The sequence below is a fragment of the Ipomoea nil genome, unplaced genomic scaffold (genome assembly GCF_001879475.1).
Source record: "Ipomoea nil cultivar Tokyo-kokei standard unplaced genomic scaffold, Asagao_1.1 scaffold3043, whole genome shotgun sequence".
NCBI lineage: Eukaryota > Viridiplantae > Streptophyta > Magnoliopsida > Solanales > Convolvulaceae > Ipomoea > Ipomoea nil.
In genome coordinates this window covers 1,768,484-1,788,039 of record NW_017619471.1, presented here as the reverse complement: position 1 = coordinate 1,788,039, position 19,556 = coordinate 1,768,484, and the positions used below count along the sequence as shown (strand labels likewise).

The 19,556-nt window shown below is 37.1% G+C and overlaps 2 protein-coding genes across 7 annotated transcripts; both read right to left on the bottom strand.

Annotated features, from left to right (window-relative positions):
* Nucleotides 1-2,820: 2,820 nt before the first annotated feature.
* LOC109163796 lies at nt 2,821-3,894 on the bottom strand. The gene has a single exon (XM_019312499.1). It carries the CDS (start codon nt 3,892-3,894, stop codon nt 2,821-2,823), a length of 1,074 nt encoding a protein of 357 aa, XP_019168044.1.
* Nucleotides 3,895-15,749: 11,855 nt separating this feature from the next.
* LOC109163805 lies at nt 15,750-18,716 on the bottom strand. 6 transcript variants are annotated; one of them, XR_002051327.1, is made up of 5 exons: nt 18,578-18,716; nt 17,243-17,298; nt 17,106-17,153; nt 16,271-16,420; nt 15,750-16,131 (listed from the first exon to the last, which is right to left on the bottom strand). XR_002051327.1 is itself a non-coding variant. In XM_019312513.1 (5 exons), exons 1-5 carry the CDS (start codon nt 17,450-17,452, stop codon nt 16,179-16,181), a joined length of 309 nt encoding a protein of 102 aa, XP_019168058.1. In that variant the 5' UTR covers nt 17,453-17,517; the 3' UTR covers nt 15,750-16,178. The 6 variants fall into 6 exon arrangements, 3 of the variants coding, with proteins under 3 accessions (XP_019168058.1, XP_019168057.1, XP_019168056.1); XM_019312513.1 differs by lacking the exon at nt 18,578-18,716 and adding an exon at nt 17,397-17,517 and having other exon boundaries at nt 15,750-16,233; nt 16,322-16,420; nt 17,111-17,153; XM_019312512.1 differs by lacking the exon at nt 18,578-18,716 and adding an exon at nt 16,171-16,233 and having other exon boundaries at nt 15,750-16,084; nt 16,322-16,420; nt 17,111-17,153; nt 17,243-17,389.
* Nucleotides 18,717-19,556: the final 840 nt, after the last annotated feature.

The window sequence follows — 19,556 nt, the reverse complement described above, 5'->3', positions numbered from 1 at the left end:
CACTAGAGAGTGGACGCTTCTCCAGTGTGTAGACCAAGTTCTCGAAGTAACGAGACAACCCATGTGACTTCAGCGGAGACAACGGCTAGGGCCTTGTATTCGGCCTCGGTGGACGAGCGTGCAAAAGTGCGCTGTTTTCGAGATAGCCAAGAGACGAGATTGGACCCCAAGAAGACAGCATACCCACTCGTGTTTTTCCTATCTAGCGGACAACCAGCCCAATCGGAGTCAGAGAAAGCGTGAATAGCTGAGGAAGCAGAGACTGTGATTTGCAGACCGTACTCCAGTGTACCCTTGATATACCGAACGACTCGTTTCAGGAGACCCCAATGATCAACTGTCGGTGAGTGCATGAACTGACAGAGCCGATTCACAGCATAAGAGAGATCCGGGCTGGTGATAGTGAGGTACTGTAGAGCGCCCACAATGCGCCTGTATTGAGTCGGATTATCATGTGGCTGATCCGATGGGGAAACTGATTGCGTGACAGCAGCTGGAGTTGCCAAAGGTTTGCAGTCAGTCATACCGGCACGATTTAGGATATCCTTCATATAATGCCGCTGAGACAGCATAATCCCAGCTTCAACCTGTAGTATTTCAATCCCGAGAAAGAACCCAGAGGGAGCCTAGGTCATGGATCTTGAACGCGGTAGAAAGCCGATGCCATAGAGTAGAAATAAGAGGCGGGTCATTCCCCATCATGATAATGTCGTCAACGTACAAAAGTAAGTAAACCTTAGACGAACCGGCAGAGTAGTGGAATAGGCTGACATCGGTCTTGGACGGCATAAAACCTGGAGATAGTAAGAAATCATGTACTCTCTTGAACCAAGCCTATGGAGCTTGTTTGAGACCGTATAGAGACCGCTGCAGATGGCACACGTGATCTGGATGTACCGGATCCTCATAGTCGGGTGGTTGTTTCATGTACACTGTTTCGGCCAATTGCCCATTGAGAAAGGCATTGTGGACATCTAACTGCCGCATCGTCCAACTATGGGACACATCCAGAGAAAAGAGAAGTTGTACTGTAGTCGGCTTGACTATAGGGCTAAAAGTGTCAAAGAAGTCTTCGCCCGCTACCTGGTTGAACCCTTTCGCGACAAGCCGAGCCTTATAGCGCTCAACTGAACCATCAGCTTGGCGTTTGGTGCGGAACACCCACTTGCAGCCAATCACATTCATGTGTGGTTCAGCAGGTACCAAAACCCGTGTGCTATTATGCAAGAGTGCATTAAACTCCTGGTCCATGGCTTCATGCCACTGTGGATGCCTAGGTCGGGTCAGTTACAGCACTTAGAGCATGAAATTGCTCGTCCGTGCCCCATGTCATGTGCCGTAACCGCATACCATGATCTCGTTCCTGGGGTGCGGTGCGAGTGGCTCGTTTTCATTTGGGCCCTTCTAAGGCCAATGGCGATATGTCCCGGGCAAGTGGTACCAGGCTAGCCGGGCTCACCGGGTGTATAGGCCCGGATGACGCCACAGCGGGCGCAACATGCAACTGCTCGGTCAACACCGGGCTAGTAGCCCATGGTAGTGCAGGTGGCACTTGTGGAACACTTCTTTGACCACCTACGTCTGAAAAAGGGTAAACAATTTCATCAAAGCGCACATGACGACAGATGTAGATCTTTCCATTAGTTAGGTTCATGCATCTATACCCCCTAATGGACGATGGGTAACTTAAGAAAACACAGGGTGCCGACCGGTACTCTATCTTGTGGCGATTATAAGGCCTCATATAAAGGTAACAGCGACACCCAAAGACACGGAGAAAAGTGTATGGTGGTGAGTGTTTATGTAGGCAGCTGTACGGGCTTTCAAACTGTAAGGTAGGTGTTGGAAAATAGTTAATTAGGCAAGTAGCCGTTTCAAAAGCATAGTCCCAATATTGTAGTTGGACAGAGTCTTCGGCCAAGAGTGCCAACCCGGTTTCAACAATAAGCCTGTTCTTCCGTTCAACTCTACCGTTTTGTTCATGTGTATACGCACAGGATTGACGGTGAATAATGCCGAGCCTCCTAAAAGTGTAGTGAAGCTAGCGATATTCACCGCCTAGATCCGACTGAATAGACTTGATTGAACACGAAAATTGGCGTTCTACCATGACACGAAACGACTCAAAACATTTATATATATCAGATTTTACCCGTAAGGGATAAAACCAACAGAAACGTGAGTAATCATCTACAAATAGTAGGAAATACCTAAATCAACTAGTAGAGATTACAGGAGACGGACCCCAGATATCGGTAAAAACTAAATCCAATACATTTTGACTAGGATGAAAAACCCTATCTATAGGAAGTTTGGAAAATTTGCCGAGGTGACAAGGCGCACACGACCCCAATTTATTGGCTTTATCAGGCGCAGCCGGACAGGACTGCAGAACTTTATTTTGAATGTGTGCATGCGGGTGGCCCAATCTACGGTGCCAAACTACAGGAGTTGCCCGGGAAGTCAGAAACGCAAACTGAGAGTGGGGAACTAGAAGCTAGTACAGACCACCGGATGTTGGACCTTTAAGCAGAATCGCTCGGGTTATGGAATCCTTCAAAACAAAGTAGTTTTTGTGAAACTCAAAAAATACGTTATTGTCGTTAGTGAAGCGATTAACAGACAATAAGGGAACAGGTAAATCCGGGACACACAAAACATTAGATAAACGCAACATTTTTTAACTAGATGGGATCGATGCATGACCAACATGGGAAATTTTCAAACCTGCGCCGTTACCAACACGAAGAACATCCCCGCCGGTGTACTCGTCTGCCTGAGACATCATGGACGCGTCGGGGGTTGCATGAGCCGACGCGCCTATGTCGGGAACCCAGCCCGAAGCCGAGGACGGAGGAGCAGATTCATCACCGGCAACCAGCCCGAAGCCGAGGACGGAGGAGCAGATTCATCGCCGGCGGTCACCATATTCACCTGGGCGGGAGGCTGTGTAGTATATCTTTTGAAACAGTAGACTACGGTATGGCCCTGGGCTCTGCATATTTGGCATCGTAGTGCACTGTTTCTGCCGCTGCGGCCTCGGTTCTGACCGCCTCGGCCACCACGGCCTCGGTTCTGGCCGTGTCTACCACCATCTCTAGTGCTTCGCCCGCCATTATTACGACCTCCGCGGCCCACGTACATTGCAGACGGAGCAGCAGTAAATCCACCGTCTGAACCAGCCGGGTAATCCTCGGCATGGATAAATTCATGGGCTTGAAGATAATCTGAAATTTGCGAGATTGTAACGGGAATACCTGCCGCCGTGAGAGACAAGGCCAAAGAGAGGTACTCCGGCCGGAGACCACGGAACACGAACAAATTCTGTTCGTCGAGGGAGATGGGCCTGCCGACGAGAGCTAGCTGTTCCACCAGTAGCTGAGCACGCCCGAGGTACTTGACCGCACTTCCGTTGCCTTGCCGTAGGGAGTGGAACTGTCCAAGAAAGCTGAGACATCGGGCCCGTGTGGTGCTCCCCAACGCCGCCATGATCGACTCCCAGACCTCCCTGGATGTGGCCTTGCCGACGGCGAGATGCATCACTTCATCCGAAAGGGATGAAATGATGAATGACAAGATAGATTGATCTTGTTTGATCCATGCTTTGTATGCAGGATTGGGCACCGGAACACCAGTGGTAGCGGCGGAATTTGACTCATCGGAGGCCGGTGTCGCCTCGATCGCGGACGGTGGGCAAGGTGTATCTCCATCGACAAAGCCAAGCAATTCTTGGCCATGGAGAAATTGAACCAACTGGGTTCTCCAGAACAGAAAGTTGCGGTAGGTAAGTTTGATAGAGACATGGTGATGCGCACCAGCAAGTGGATTCTGGGCAGTCGCCGATGGAGTTGTAGCGCCGGCAGCCACGGTCCTTTCAGAGGAGTTGGTGGACATGGTGGAAGGATGGGTGGTTGCCGGCGTTTGGGTGCGATAGAGAGGGAAGGTGATCGAAGGTGGTGGAAGAGAGAGAGAACCTGACTTATCTAATACCAAATGAGATAAGCGTTCAATATTCAATTCAAACTGAATGACAGGAATACAATACAAAAGGCTAAACAACTCTCGTAAGTGTCCTATCTAATAGGATGACTAAAGACTTAATCACCTATTACATTATTGACTAACATATTACAATAAAAAGAATAATAATATATATAACTAACATTGGATGATGTAAATCAATTTCTCCAACTGCTTGAAGTCTTGACTTGAATGATCAGATGAATCTTCTTATAAAGATGCAAGACTTCCTTAATGATTGTGAAGGATGAATTTGGATGAGCTTCTTGAAAACTTCACAATCACAAACAGTGGTTATGAAAAGCTTTTGGTATGATCTTTGTTTGAAGGGCTTTTCTAAAATGAAATCAGTTGAACAACTAGCACCTTCTTAAGTGGAGAAGAGAGGTATTTATAGGAGAGGAAAAATTCATCCGTTGGAGGGAGATGAAATTTCGAACCTATTAACCAGTGTGTATTGACCATTGGTCATGGAGCATTTATTGCGATTGTACTGTGTATCCGTTGGAGTCCAAAAAGCATTGTGGCTTTGTCATTTTCTTCTGACAACAAGTACAAATCATTTAATACTCCTTGATTTTGTGAATATCATTCCTAGGAATTCTTTTGTCTAGGCTGATTGCCCTCCGAGAAACATAGACAACATTCCCTTTGTTCATGTATTAACTTTGTCTTTTTAAGCCTGACTTAGACTTAATTGTCTCAGAGGTGTCACACGAAAGATTGTCTTTATTTTTCGTTGGCTTGAATGATAATAGGACTTTCCTTATCATTTTACACGAGAGCTAGACCCTTCCATCTTTCGGTCTGTGCTGTTTTCTCGGTCTTCTCTTCTTCTTCACTTCTTCTCGTAGACCTAAACTAGTGGTCACAACTCAGATTCGTGTATATATGCTACTTAACCGAATCACATGGTGAGTTGCTAAATCTTTCGTCTAACAAGAAATATCAAAGACAAAGAAAATAAAATAGGAATCTACGATCCTAGCAAGGTTGGTATCATCAAAATCTAAATACACTTGTTCCTAACAAGTTATACCCAAGTTTCGATTCGGTCCCTGAATTATTACAGTATCCATTTTTAGTCCTTTAGTTATAAACGAAATGGCGCATTTGGTCCGTGACCGTTAAAAGTTAAAGCTGACGAAAAAATTAAAAAATATTTAAAATTTGAGGGGTAAAGTACAAAATTCAGATTTTATTCTCAAAACCACCTTCACAACATTATTTTTCACTTCTTAACCTCTTATTTCAAGATTGTTCAATTCTAAAAGTATTTCAATAGCTTTAGTATGACTTGTTAGGAACCTGACTCTCGTATAACAAACTTAAAGACTTACCATAAACAAACAAACTTAAGACTAAGCATAAACAAACAAACTTAAGACTTAGCATAAACAAATAAACATTTGATCATTGTCTTCAAACGTGTGAAAAACACTATCCTATAAATTTTCAATTTTCTTTACTAAGCAACAAAGGTAATCAAACTATAACTTTTGAGATACAAATGATTTCAAATTTCTCAGGTTTCTTTCATGAAAAATTCACCAACGGAGTAACTTGAGATTTTTAGTATGTAAATTTTTTTTCTTAAGTTTAGTCAATAATCGTTTTCAGAAGTTACACATTTTTTTAGAATTTTCATAACTAAGTCTTAGTTTCATCATTCATTATTATGCTTTTTAATAAGATAGAGGAGGTGATATATATATATATATATATATATATATATATATATATATATATATATATATATATATATAATTGAAAGTACATTTTATATAATGTAGATGTACATGAAAAAATATAGGGCGACAAAATAGGGGCCCAATTTTTTTAAAATATATTTTATATGTGATCTATTATTTTTGTACTTGATAATTATTTTTTAGAATTCAGTTGACTTTTAATTGTAATTCAAAATAAAATTTTGGAAGGAATTGTAATAGAAATTTTAGTTAATAATTTTGTATTTAAATATGCACTAAAAATGTCACTTTTAAATTAAATTTTGAATTATATTTTTCTTTGTTAAATTTTTATTTTTTGGAGAAATTTCTTTGTTAAATTTTTATGCATTATATTTGGGCACAATTACCTTTATAAATAGGTATCTCTATGTATCATTATAAAGAAATCTAATTATTACAAAAAAAAATATCTCTCTTCTCATATCTATTATTGCAGTTTTACTGTATTATCAAAATGACGAAGGTACTATTAGATCAGGGCCCCAATTTTTATATTAAATGGTTGTGTTTTTTTTTTTTTTTTTTTTTTTTTTGAATGTGCTATTGGCTCCATTACAATGTAGTGTGTAGTGTCTGTTCATACACTTTTTCAACCTACTAAAACACACAAAACCAATTACGCCTTCACTGAGGCTTAAACTTACAACCTTCCAAATGAAAGTCAAACCCAAGTACCATTAGGCCACATAGTCTTGGTATTAAATGGTTGTTTTAAATTGTATTTTTGACACAAAGCTGCTGTGCTCATGTCCTACCACCTTGCTCATGGTGCTTTTAATGCGGTTGGTCATAGTTTTAGTGATCACTTTATACGTAACATTGCACAGGCTTATGGTTGGGGCGAAGTTGGTTCACCCTGCAAGGGTCATTGACCTTGGGTATAAGTGTAACCACGGTGTCATTAACATCAGCAGGCATCACCCCTGTCTTCAAGGGGAAAAAGACTGAAATATGACAAATATGGTTCTCATTTTCCAAAATAGGACGGTGATTTGTGGTGGACAATTTTATGAAAAGTTCGTTTGGGACATGCCTAAAAGGCATGTCCCAGTTCTTTTATTTTTTTCTAACCGTTTCCTCATACGCAAATGCCATTTGCGTCTGAGGTATCGTATATGTCAAACACATTACGTAAATGCGTTTGACGTATACTTTTAATATACGGTTAAACGGATGTAAGAGATGCGTTTGGAGTATTATACGTCAAACGCATCTCCTACATGCGTTTTACTCGCCGGTCAGTCGCCGGAGACTGACAATGGCAACCCGCGTGTGGAAAATGCGTTCCAAGTGAATCGCATGAGCCACATGCATTTTAGACGTAATATTGCGTTCAGCACCATGAACAAATACAAAGGGATACTATGCTCATCTAAGTAATACATTTAGCCTATTTGGTAAATTTGATGACAATGAAACTACTATTTACCTTGAAGACTCGTGTTCAAATCTCACTCTGTGTTAGTTCGAAGTGAATCGCATGAGCCACATTGAAGACCCGTGTTCAAATCCCACTCTGTGTTAATTCGAAGTGAATCGCATGAGCCACATGCGTTTTAAACGTAATATTGCGTCCAACATCATGAACAAATACAACGGGATACTATGCTTATCTAAGTAATACATTTAGCCTATTTGGTAAACTTTATGACAATAAAACTTCTATTTACCTTGAAGACATGTGTTCGAATCCCACTCTGTGCTATTTGTTTGAAACAAACCATATCGTACTGAAATTAATTTTTTTTAAAAAAAATTTGTTTTTTTATTTTTATGTTTAATTTCGAAATGTCTCAATAGCTGGAGTGAAATTACTGCTTATTAGTTTGTATGTATGTTTGAAGCACTCTAAAGTAGTGAAATGAATATTTGTTTTACCAAACTGAAAAAATTAGTGAAATTTCGATTGATATGATATTTGGTGATAAAGTAGTCAAACTGAAATCGTGATATAAATGTATACAAATACATTTAAATCAATCGCAAATTACACAACTTAGATATACATCATAAACTACATAAATTACAAAAGAAATTGCGTTGAATTGTCATTAAATTTGCGGCTGCTGGAAGTCATTGACACAGTTATGAAATGTGACTTCTCTTGCATCAATGTCATCTTCCGAATCATAGGCCTTTTGGACCTTTGAACGTTTAGTAACCTTATTTTTGTCATTGACTCCTTGCAGAAGTCATTTAATAAGGCGCAGCCTATAACCTGAAATTCGTAAATAAACAAAAAATAAAAAACAAAAAATTACACAAATTGGATATACATCATATATTCGTATAAAAGATGTGTTGTACGAGCTAACCAATACGAAGTCTGTAGGCTAACATGAACGAACCTGTTAATAGAACTAGTATTCGCGAAATTTAGTTAAAATTCATTGAATTTCGGATTCACAGAAAAAATATGGTAGCATGAAATACTGGGGAAATACTGGGCATGAGAAAGTTGTAAAAAAAAAAAACCAAACAAACAAACTTCCCATAGAGAATAAAAAAATTAGCTAAATCGTTTAAGTAAAAAATGTAATGTTTGAATGTAAAACGGCAAAAATGTAATGTTTGAATGTAAAACGGCACCAGTGGGCTATTTATATGCGAGGTAGAACGCAAGTATTTAAAGAAGCTAACGCAAGTGGGATTTGCGATTTTGCTTTTTGTCACGGAGATGTGATGTCTCGGCTAACCAACCAGGTGGTTGGCACAGGTAACAAAAAAAGCGGAGATGTGATGTCTCGGCTGACCACGGCAGAGATGTGATGTCTCTGCTGACCAAGGAAAAAAAGCTGGTCAAAACGCGAGTGGGAGTTGCGGTCGATGGCAGACCGCAATTCTCACTTGCGATCTTGCTTTTTGTCAGTCGAGATGTGATATGATGCATCTGAGGCACAACTTTGGTAAGGTCGTCAAAATGCGAGTAGGACATGCGGTCCACAGGAAACCGCAAGTCCCACTTGCGTTCTTTCTTTTTAATGTCTCAGGTGAGCTGACAGTACAGGTTAATTTTTATTTTGCTATGTATTTACAAAAAATATGTGCGGGTTTTAGTGGTTCGATGTAGAACACTTTGTTTTAAAAACTACTGCACATATATGTAGAAATAAATGTTTGAATAGCTTGGTGGACTAGGCATTTACTTAGTACTGGATGTTCTAGGGTTCAAACCTCATGGTTTTCACTCATGTAAATTTTTAATGTTGTTTTTTTTAATGTTTTAATTTTTAAATTTAATTATTTAATTTAAATTTATTAAAATAATATTTCTAATTTTAATACCTTTTTTTTTTTTTTGAAAACTCTAATTTAAATACCTAATTTTTTGTGTAATTAAATTACATTTGACTATGGTGGTGTAAATAGTCATATTTACACCCTAATTTCTACTTACACCACCTATAAAATTGTTGAAAATTTTCACCTTTTTAGAATTGCAAGGTTATTTACCCCCAGGGGTGGTACCAATAGCAACACCCAAAATTAATACACCTATGAAAGAGTGGTGTAAATAACAATGTAATTAGCCAAGACCTTGTGGTCTAATGGCATCAAGGTTGGACTCCCATATAGGAGGTTGTGGGTTTGAACCTCAGTGGAGGCAGCATTGACTCTTTATGCTTCAGTAGGTTGAGAACAAATACTCCACTTGGTTGCGACGAAAAAAATGAGCACTTGCTAAACGCCGTCGTTTTTAATGGGCGGGAAAGTCACAAATTTTTATTTACCAATATTGTAAAAAATGGTCTAAGGGGATTTTAGGTCTCAGGCAAACGTAGTGTATTATGGGCATCACTTAATCTAAGTTTGAAGTTCTCAAAGAATCAGTGAATGAGTTGAAACTCTTAGCAAAAGAGTTATGCAGACTTGCCGATGACCTAAAGCAATGTATTCTAAAAACTCCTCAATGACCACACCTCAAAAATTGATATCCACACTCCATTTGGAAGTCAACAAACAAATGACAATGCTACTTCACTCACCGTGGATAATCATCATTCACAATCATTGTCGATCACCCACATGTGGAGATAGCGTTGATGCAAGCCAATGTTTCAACTAAACAACCTAAGATTGATTCAACACAAAAGGCTATTGATTTTACAAAATTGAGATTGTGCCCTTTCCAAAAAATATCCAATGTGTGGGAGTGTTATTTCACCACTCTATAGCCCCATCTATTTTAAGGTTATGTCCTATGGTATTGGTCAGACTTCATTTTTGGAGTCTCACTCATCATTCGACATAGTGATTCCAACTAACTCGCTCAACGGATGTCAAATTAAAGATTGGGGTCCACTTCACCATTGTTTGCTCATAAGTTGATCTGTAGAATACCAATTGTGGCTTTACCATTTACAATACTTTTGGTGAGGCTATTTGATTGTGAGAAGTATGGGTTGCATGATGCATGAGGTTCTCAAGCTTATAGACAAGCTTGGTGTCTTGGAGTAGTGTAATGATACATGTTGGACCATGATTATTTAAGAAGTTTTATTTTATTACTATTATATTACATTATTTAGATATTAAGAAACTACTTAATAGTTATTAAACTTATTAAAAATATTTTTCTTGTATTATTGAACAAATTTGAGGCAATTCAAAAAGAGTATGAATCCCAAAAGGCTAAGAATCAACAGTTGCAAACTAACAACTCTCACTTGATAAAAATAAAAATAAAAATCGACTACTTATATAAAATAGACGAGAAGTTGTCACAACTCCAGATGGAAAATCTTAGACTTAATTATGGAGGAATGCATATTAAAGAAAGAAAGAGAGAATAAGCTGATAATGCTCGTTGGTTTGTATGCAAGCAACTCCAAAACAATGGACAAAATGCTGGCCATACAAAAACCAAATGGAAATAAAGTCGGGCTTGGTTCTGATTCTCAAAAATCTCTTAATCCTCTCATCGGTACGCTGATGTTTGTCAAAGAAACAAATCAGCAGAAGGTTATACTATAATAGAGGAACATGCCTATGTACTAGCTCAGCTGAAACATATAAGCAATATAATGATAGAAGAGGCCTAGCTAGGTTTTACTAGCAAACCAAAGAATAATCAAGTCACTGGGAAAGATAAAAATCAAGGAGTTCAATGGAAAAGGTGGAAACCGTTCGGTAACAAATGTACACAGCACAAATTAGCTGAACGATATCAGCAAAAATGGGTTTCAAAGAACTCAGCTCTGCTAATTCACAAAGCCAAAAGATCAACTGTGTTTGTCAACAACGGGTATTATTGTGCGCACCTTAAGAGTAAGGGAAGAACTCCAAGGATGGGTGTTGGCAAACTATATCCATCATATCATGATTGGGCTATGACTTATCACATGTCAAGATAAAGGCAAAGTCATAGGAGGTGCCCTAGACCTCATTATACTTCCCGGATGCACCAAAATTTTCAAAAACCCTCAAATAATTTCTAAAATGGTGCACCCAAAAAGTTTTATGAATTTTCATTTGATTATGATCTTAAACGAGAAAGAAGAATGCCTCAAGCACCTCATAATGGACTAGGGCTATTCTATAAACCCAACAAAACCTACTACTGAATAGTTATTAAACTTATTAATCTTAGCATTTCAATTAGTTTACGTAGATTAATTATTTAGAAACTTACCAAATAATTATTAATCATTCTTAATTTAGGAACCGTTGTAATCAACCCTATAATAATTAATGTCATAATCATAGTAATGACTAAATATGTAAGTAGATAATGGTGACAATGTGGTTGTAGTGATATATAGCTAAATAGATTATAATAATTATGTTTTCTATTTAGAAAACAATATTTAAAAGTTTTTTAGTTTCTATAAAGATGTTTTCAATTTTTAAAATGAAAAATTGTGATATTAACATGTTTTCTATTTTCTGTTCTTCAATTCTCTAATTTTTTAGAAAACTAGAGAAACTCTCTCATTAGTATACGGGCCTAGAATTCTACTATCTTGCAACTGGTTAAATCTAATGTCCTGACCCAAATCTCTCACATCAGTGACAACAACCTCCATGTTAGGCAATCTCTCCTCCAATCCTTGAACTTATCCGATCGATTCCTCAACAGTCTGCTACAATCTGGAAATATCCTTTAGCAGAATCCTCAGAAGAAGTTTTCCTCATGATAAGTTCGCATTTGACCGCATTTTTTCCCATACTTAAATCCAATTTTATGCCCAAAATGTAACTATGATGTTCAAAATAAGTCTTATTTTTTTTGTTTGTACATTTACACACAATTTCTTTTGCTCAAAGCAAAAAAAGGATAATTTTCATGCATTTTGGAGGATGTTAGAATCAATTGTGGATAAGGTCCGTCGATAGCATAGTCTGCCAACTATAAAGCTCCAACAACAAGGTCTGCCCCCGATTGAGATCTTTCAACTACAAGGCCTAGCAAATACTAAGTCCTGATTTTAGTCTATGCTCTACATCCTTAAAAATATATCAGTTAACATCATCGAGATCTATCAAAGATAATTTCTAGGGGGCGTTTGGTTCACGGAATCTTGGATTACCCCAGGTAATAGGATTACCTCCAAGACGGTAATGTGAGATGTAGGGAATGTAAGATTACCTTGTGTGTTTGGTTTGGATGGTGTAATATAATATTACCTTGTTTGGTTCAAGGTTATATTTTAGATTATATGGATCAATTTACAATAATGTCCTCAATAATATATATATATATATATATATATAATGTGTGTATTTATTTATATGTATGAATGTATATCAATGCTTAAATATTAAAAAAACTAAATATATAAATATACATATGTATATTTGATTATATAAACATATATTAATTTCATTATTATTATTATCATTATTATTATTATATAAGGATTAGTTAACAAGGGCAAAGTTGGAATAATTCAAGGTAATCTAAGATTACCTAAAAAAATGGGGGTAATCACATTAACTTGAAACATTACCGCCACATCAGCTTTCAGGTAATGTAACATTACCAGGTAATCTTATAACTTGAACCAAACAAGATAATATAACATTACCAAACTCAGATTACCTACGTAATCTAAGATGACCTGAACCAAACGCCCCCCTAACACTTTTCAATGTGGGTGCCAATTTATTGTTTCTTAGAAGAGTTTAAGAAGTATAAGTTTGAAAAATATATCACAACTTATTTTTTAAACTCGTGACAAATAAAACTATACTAGATAAAATGAAATGAATGGGGTAACTTAACTAATAAATATAAAACATGAAAATATGAAAAAAATAAAATAAAATAAAATTGAACAAAGTTGGTTTTAAAAAAAAAAAAAAGAAAAAAAAAAACTAATTAAATTAATTATTTATGAAAATTTTGTTTAAAGACGAGAGACCTCAACCATAAATGTCCAATTAGCTATTAGCCACTAATCATCATATTCCATTGCTGTTCCAGCGGGGGTTAGAGATAATCCCTATAATGTCGTCCCATCATTAAATTTTTGCAACCTAACTTCTATCCCTATCCCTCGACTATCTATATAATGCATTGCTCATCTCCACATTCCACATAATCCAAAGTTGGGGAAACAATAGCTTGGAAGGGCACTATTTAAATAATACACAATAATATTTATACCCTTTCTTGCAAAACCATTTCCTTTTAACTCCCCAACATGGATTCCTTAACCAATGTTTCTATTATCATTACCATTTCATCACTTTTATGTCTCCATACAATGGTTTCACCAACCACAGCCGGTCCCTTATCACGCCCGAGCCCGAACGTCAAGCTGATTCAGAAAGCTTGCAAATACACCGTCGACCACAAGTTGTGCCTTGACTATCTCTCCAAAACCCCTCGAGTCATGTCGGCAGCCGGGAAGTCCCCATTGGCGTTTGCCGGCGCGATTGCCGAGACGGGATTGAACTATGCGCAGCGGATGCGCGGCTACGCCTCGAAGAAGGGCGCGAGGAGCCCCGCGGTGAAGTCAGCCTACGGCGAGTGCGCGAAGCTCCTTGGCAGCACGACCCTGCAGCTCGAGTTGGTAGTCAACGTCCTTAGACGCCCCGGCGCGTTGGCTGAGGAGGGCGCCGGCGAGGACGCTAGCTACTCGCTTATGGTCTCCACGGATGGGCTCAGAGGGTGTAGCGAGAAGCTTGCTGCCCTTAGGGTTGAGGATCATTATATGAAGGCATCGGCGAAGCGCGTGAAGATTTGCAGCATTGTTGCGAACAGCATTTTGACCGACCTGACGCCGTGAATTAAAGAACATCTAAACTGTCGAATTCGAAGAAGGTATTTATTGGAGTTGGACGTTGGAATCTTGTACATGTGCGATGGTTCAATTCGGTGCTAAATGTTATTAATGCAAATTAATTTGCTCCTAAATTAATGCGCCTGTTCTTGAAATAACAACTTTATTTTATTTCTGAGAACTCAAAAATTGCCTAACTAATATCAGAGAGCCTGAAATCTCTATTCCCTTACAACAAAGGGATAATTCATTCTCGAAAACAATATTTCCAGAACAAAAATATTACCAAACAACAACGGAATAGACTTGATATTTCAGGTCTATTTCGTTTTGGATCTGAAAGGAAGGGTGACCAAAAATGATCATGCCATAATAATACTATGACAAAGTATAGATGTTCTGATAAAAAAGACTAAAAGTGGACTGTCACCTATAAATCTAGAACCAAAAATGAAATTAACGTTCCTTACACAAAATATTAGAATTATGCGAAAGTTTCAATGGTTTGGGAATTATGCCACCTAATCTAATATTGATTGAATAACATATTATATGGACAAATTGAACTCAGTGAAATTGGTTTGATCAGCGCAAATAACAGCTTACATCTAAAAGTAACGATTAATCAGCATAATAAAAATAGAGAATAAAGTGACTCTTTGTCATTGAATTGGGTCATGTGCTTTGCATAGTATAAAGAGCGACGACAGAGCGTTTAAATTCTCCAACCATATATATAAAGTATATTCGTTTCACCATTACGTTTAATACTGTAAAGTATCCTCATCAATGCAATACATGCATGGTTCAAACTTCAAAGTACGATACAGATTTTGATTGGTATATAGTAATGTTTATCACTTTCTTATTGATAATCAACCTGTTAAATTATAGTTAACAATTATTAGTTGTTAAAATTAGATAAAAATATTCAATACTTATTTAATTGGGATGACAAAGAGCTAGGGGCTCGGGGTATAAACCCCAGCTGGTTGACTTAATATTATAATATTTAAGTAAAAATTCAAATACTTAAATCTTATCAATTCTCAATAACAATTGAAATCTCAAATATAATATTCAAAATGTTTTCACAATTAAGGAAGTCGCTAAGATAAAGAGAAGGTTGGAGAAGGTAAACCAAGGGGTTTGTGCTGCTCATGAGGGTTTATGCTACTGGATTATTGCATAAATTTTGATTGGAAAGACACTAGGCAAGCAATGTTATTCTACATGAAATTGCACCGTGACACTTGAAAAACAAAAGTAATGTCGTTTAAGCAAGTGTAAATAATCACTACAAGAAAAATCACGAATCGCGACGGAATTTTTCCGTCGCGAATCACGTTTTGCGACGGAATCTATTCCGTCGTCTATCGCCTTGTCGTATTTTGATAGACGACGGAATAGTTCCATCGCAAAATATGGCGACGGAATTCGCGACGGAAAAAGGCGTCGCAAAATTGCAACGGAAATATTTCCGTCGCAATTCCGTCGCCATATCTAAAACAAACATTCCATCGCCATATCACTTTTCCGTCATATAAAAGAACAACGGAATTGTTTTCCGTCGCGATTCCGTCGCATTTTTTGAATTATTTTTTTAAAATTATATATAAATTATTATTTTTAAATAGTAATGAATGTTTTTACAATAATAATATTAATATAAAACTACAATAATATAAAAAACACTATTAATTCTAAAATAAAATACCACATAATTCTAAAATATTAAAAATGCACATTAATTTGAAATAATAATACATTATCAATTTAAAATATTATCAATCCACATAAAATTTAAGTAATACGTAGTAATACATTATCAATCCGGCTGCAACATGCAGAGGTGTCAAACCTGAAGGACCTAGTATATTAAGTCTAAACAAAAATCCACCACCCAGAGCCTCCTCATATTCCAGCCTCAGCGCATCTGCTACTCTATTTGGACTATATCTCAATAGTAGCTCCACCAAAGGCCTTGAATTTCTCCTAACAGCTTTGTGATGTAATCTTTCTGACTCAACTCTATCTCATTCTCTAGTGTTCAAATTTCGGAGCAAACATCCTCTTCAGCAACTATTAAAGGAAAGAAACTGCTATTAAAACCATCATAATCTTCGAACCTGTATAAATAAAGGTGATAGAGTGAGCATGGAACCTGCCTTGCCAATCACCTCTCTGAATAAGATCTTCTAATGCCATTTTCTAGGACACGGGATGAATAGCTGATCACAAAATAAGAAGATTAAAAAAATTATTCACCTCTATGAAGCCTCTACCAGCTGCTTCAGGAAAAGAACATGTAAAATTTACAGATTGGATTTCATGATGCTCCTCAAGCTCATTACTATGATTCCTCCTCTATACTGGCTTCTGGAACAAGATAGTTCCCTTCTAATGCACAGTTGTAGCCTGGCAAAAGGAATTCGAGAAAAAATAGCTCACTTAATAGAAAATAGAAAAATAAATCCATCTCAGATTAGGAATTAATAAATAAATCAAAGGAAAAACAATTTTTTTTCCTACTCCTTTGCAGGGAATGGGGTGAACTATCCAATGAACATTTAATGTGAACAAATCACTGCACAATAATGCTATTTGGTTCTGCACCCTAACATAAATACATTCATTTCTCCATTAGATTTCATGCTTAGTTAACAGTTATCATATATCAAAATAAGCTAATTGTTACTAACTTTTGAATTTTCAACTTTAACCTAGCTTATAAGTTAAGTATGCTAAACAGAACCTCAGTTGCAACCTAAGAGGATTTATCATTCACTATTTTCTTTTAAATATTACACAAGAAAGTTGACAGGATGAGCAATTACAATTTACACAAGCAAGAAACTTAATATACCCATCCCATTCTGTATAAATAGGGGGCACTTGTTACAAAGGCTCTTCAATTCACACTTCACAGCCAGCAAAATAAACCCAATAAGCTAACATCACAACACAAAAAGTATAATTTAAAAAAAAAAAATCAGAACAAAAAACAAACAAATAAATTAAAAAACCCTTTTTAGATACAACAAATTAAAAATAAAAATGATAAAAATAACAAGTACCCCCTATTCAATGGGGAAAAGATTACCATACAGCTGACTTGCTGCTAAAGACTGCAGTCCCATACACTTGCAAACTGTAGAAATACTTGACACTATTATGATGAAAATGACAGAAGGAATGTAAGAGAGATTTACTTAATAACCAAAAAAAAAAAAAAAGAACCTGAACATATGTATTTGCTGCAGTTATAATTTATGCATTCCTTGCCCCCGTAAAAGCTGAATTCCACATCAATAAATTCATCAGTTGCCAGGTTGAATATGCTACTAATTAAGATCATATGACCAAAAGAAGTCCTCAAAAATATTACTATTACCAGTTAGACCCCATGGACCGAAGAATATTGTAAAGAAAAGTATTAAAACACCACATGTCAATGCAATAAAAAGCAAAGTGGATATTTGGTGTTGAACTTCACTTTTATCCTGCATCACAGCCAAAATAACCTATATGGACTTCCTCTAGATGTGTAATATACTATTATGTAGAAAATGACAGTATGTATATATTCTGTACTCATACTGCAATATAATGCAATAATATTGCCTTACATATATACAGTGGACTATTTAAGCCTTAAGTAATTAATGCTTTTTTTTTAAGGCAGATATGAGCATACAAAACGGCTTTTTAGCCAAGCTAAGTCACATCTCACCCTTAGGAGCCCCACTACTTACTCATCTAAAGGATTAAGGATTAATTAGGATCCTGCAGGCATCATTAGCATGCTTTTAATTTAGTTAACATGAAAGATAAACATCACCTCTTACACAGTTTTAAGCACAAGAACAAGAATAATTGGAGAATTTACACAGTTTTAATTTACACAAGCACAATTACAAGCACAAGCACAGTTTTAATTTACACAGTTTTGTCATTTGCATATACATTAACTAATATAAATACAAGTTAGTGGGTAACTCCCTCCACATTCCCTTTCTCTAATCACCCTACACAAAAAGGCTAAATCACTTTCTATTTCCATCATATGATATCAGTAACTTTTAAACAATCGTCAAAATTCCTGTATCACTATTGCTATGGCTGTTGTTAATAAAGAGCCTTCTCTGGTAATGTAATTCATTGAAATTTGTCCATTCACAAAAGAAGCTTTATTTACTCTCAGAGCCACAACAGAAAATTTTCTTTTAATTCTACATGTCAGAAGGCAAGCCTGATATACTTATTTGCAGAACTTATTTCATCACGGAGCCACCTGATATACTGTATTGTAATATTGAATAAGTAGTATTCATTCTATAGTGCATCTTAGAACTACATTTCACGTTTTCTTTCCTGGATAGGGCATAAAAACGTACTGGTATACAAGGGAACTTTTAAACAACTCAGTCATTCAGATTCCAAACAAAACAAAATATCCAAGTGCATAAATTAAAAATTACAGTTTTAATTTTCCATCAGAAATCAGAAAACCAGAAAACATTCTCGCAATGTAATTTGAACTGAAAAAGAAAAAAAAAAAAGCTAGAGAAATACCAGTCACAAATTAATGGAGGAGGAGGCTGCACGGCTACGGAGGAGGAGGGCTGCACGGCGATGGTGTTCTGCGATGGTCAGCGTGGAGGAGTTCAGCGAGATGGAGTGTTCTAATTCTGAGAGATGTTTGCACGCACTTAGGGTTACAAACTTTTATATTATTTTAATTTTAATTTTAATTTCATACTCAAAATGCCAGCGTTTATGTTAAAGAAAAATAAATTTTAATAAAACTATTTTGCGACGGAATCTAAGTGGTCGCAATTTCCGTCGCCATATTTAGTCCATAATCTAAAAATTAATTCATTTAAGGACGGAATCAAGTCGGTCGCAAATTCCGTCGCCATTTCGCGGCGGAACACAAATCGGTCGTCTTTTCCGTCGCAACATAGACGACGTAAATTACTTCCATCGCAAATTCGGTCGTGAAAATTTGCCGCCAATATTTCGCGGGCTTTATTTTATCTTTGCGCCAAGATTCGCGACGGAATTTAATTCCGTCACCTATTCCGTCGCCATTTCGCAACGGAATGTATTCGGTCGCTAAATGGCGATGGAATATAGTCCGTCGCGATTTTCCGTCGCGATTCGTGATTTTTCTTGTAGTGAATAACTGCAGATCAGAAAGCATAAAGTAATTTAAAAACACAAAGAAATTGTTACGCAGTTCGGAGCTCCTTCTCCTACGTCTGCGGGGCAACACACGTCTGCCCAATCCACTATAGATGTTCACCAAAAGGAGTATTACAAGAGGTAAATATAGATGGCCTCCAGCCTTTACCACTACCACTCTTTCTAACACCTATCCAGGACTGACACACGAATACCCGAACAATCTTCACAAGATACTTCAGCAGTACCACGTACTAGTCATGTAGTACAGATTAAATATTCTTAAAGATTAAAAATGGAACATAATAAAATATGAAGCTTTGTAAATCAGATGTGTGCTCAGAATCTTAATCTTCAAAAATCAGCA

What these genes read in the sequence shown, in the direction of transcription:
- LOC109163796 (XM_019312499.1), bottom strand. Translation starts at nt 3,894, where the DNA reads ATGTCCACCAACTCCTCTGAAAGGACCGTGGCTGCCGGCGCTACAACT.
- LOC109163805 (XM_019312511.1), bottom strand. Translation starts at nt 17,360, where the DNA reads ATGATCTTAATTAGTAGCATATTCAACCTGGCAACTGATGAATTTATT. An exon ending in CAGCAAATACATATGTTCAG is followed by an intron (nt 17,154 to 17,242) that starts GTTCTTTTTTTT and finishes GTATTTCTACAG; the next exon opens with TTTGCAAGTGTATGGGACTG. An exon ending in AGCATCATGAAATCCAATCT is followed by an intron (nt 16,234 to 16,321) that starts GTAAATTTTACA and finishes TTTTGTGATCAG; the next exon opens with CTATTCATCCCGTGTCCTAG.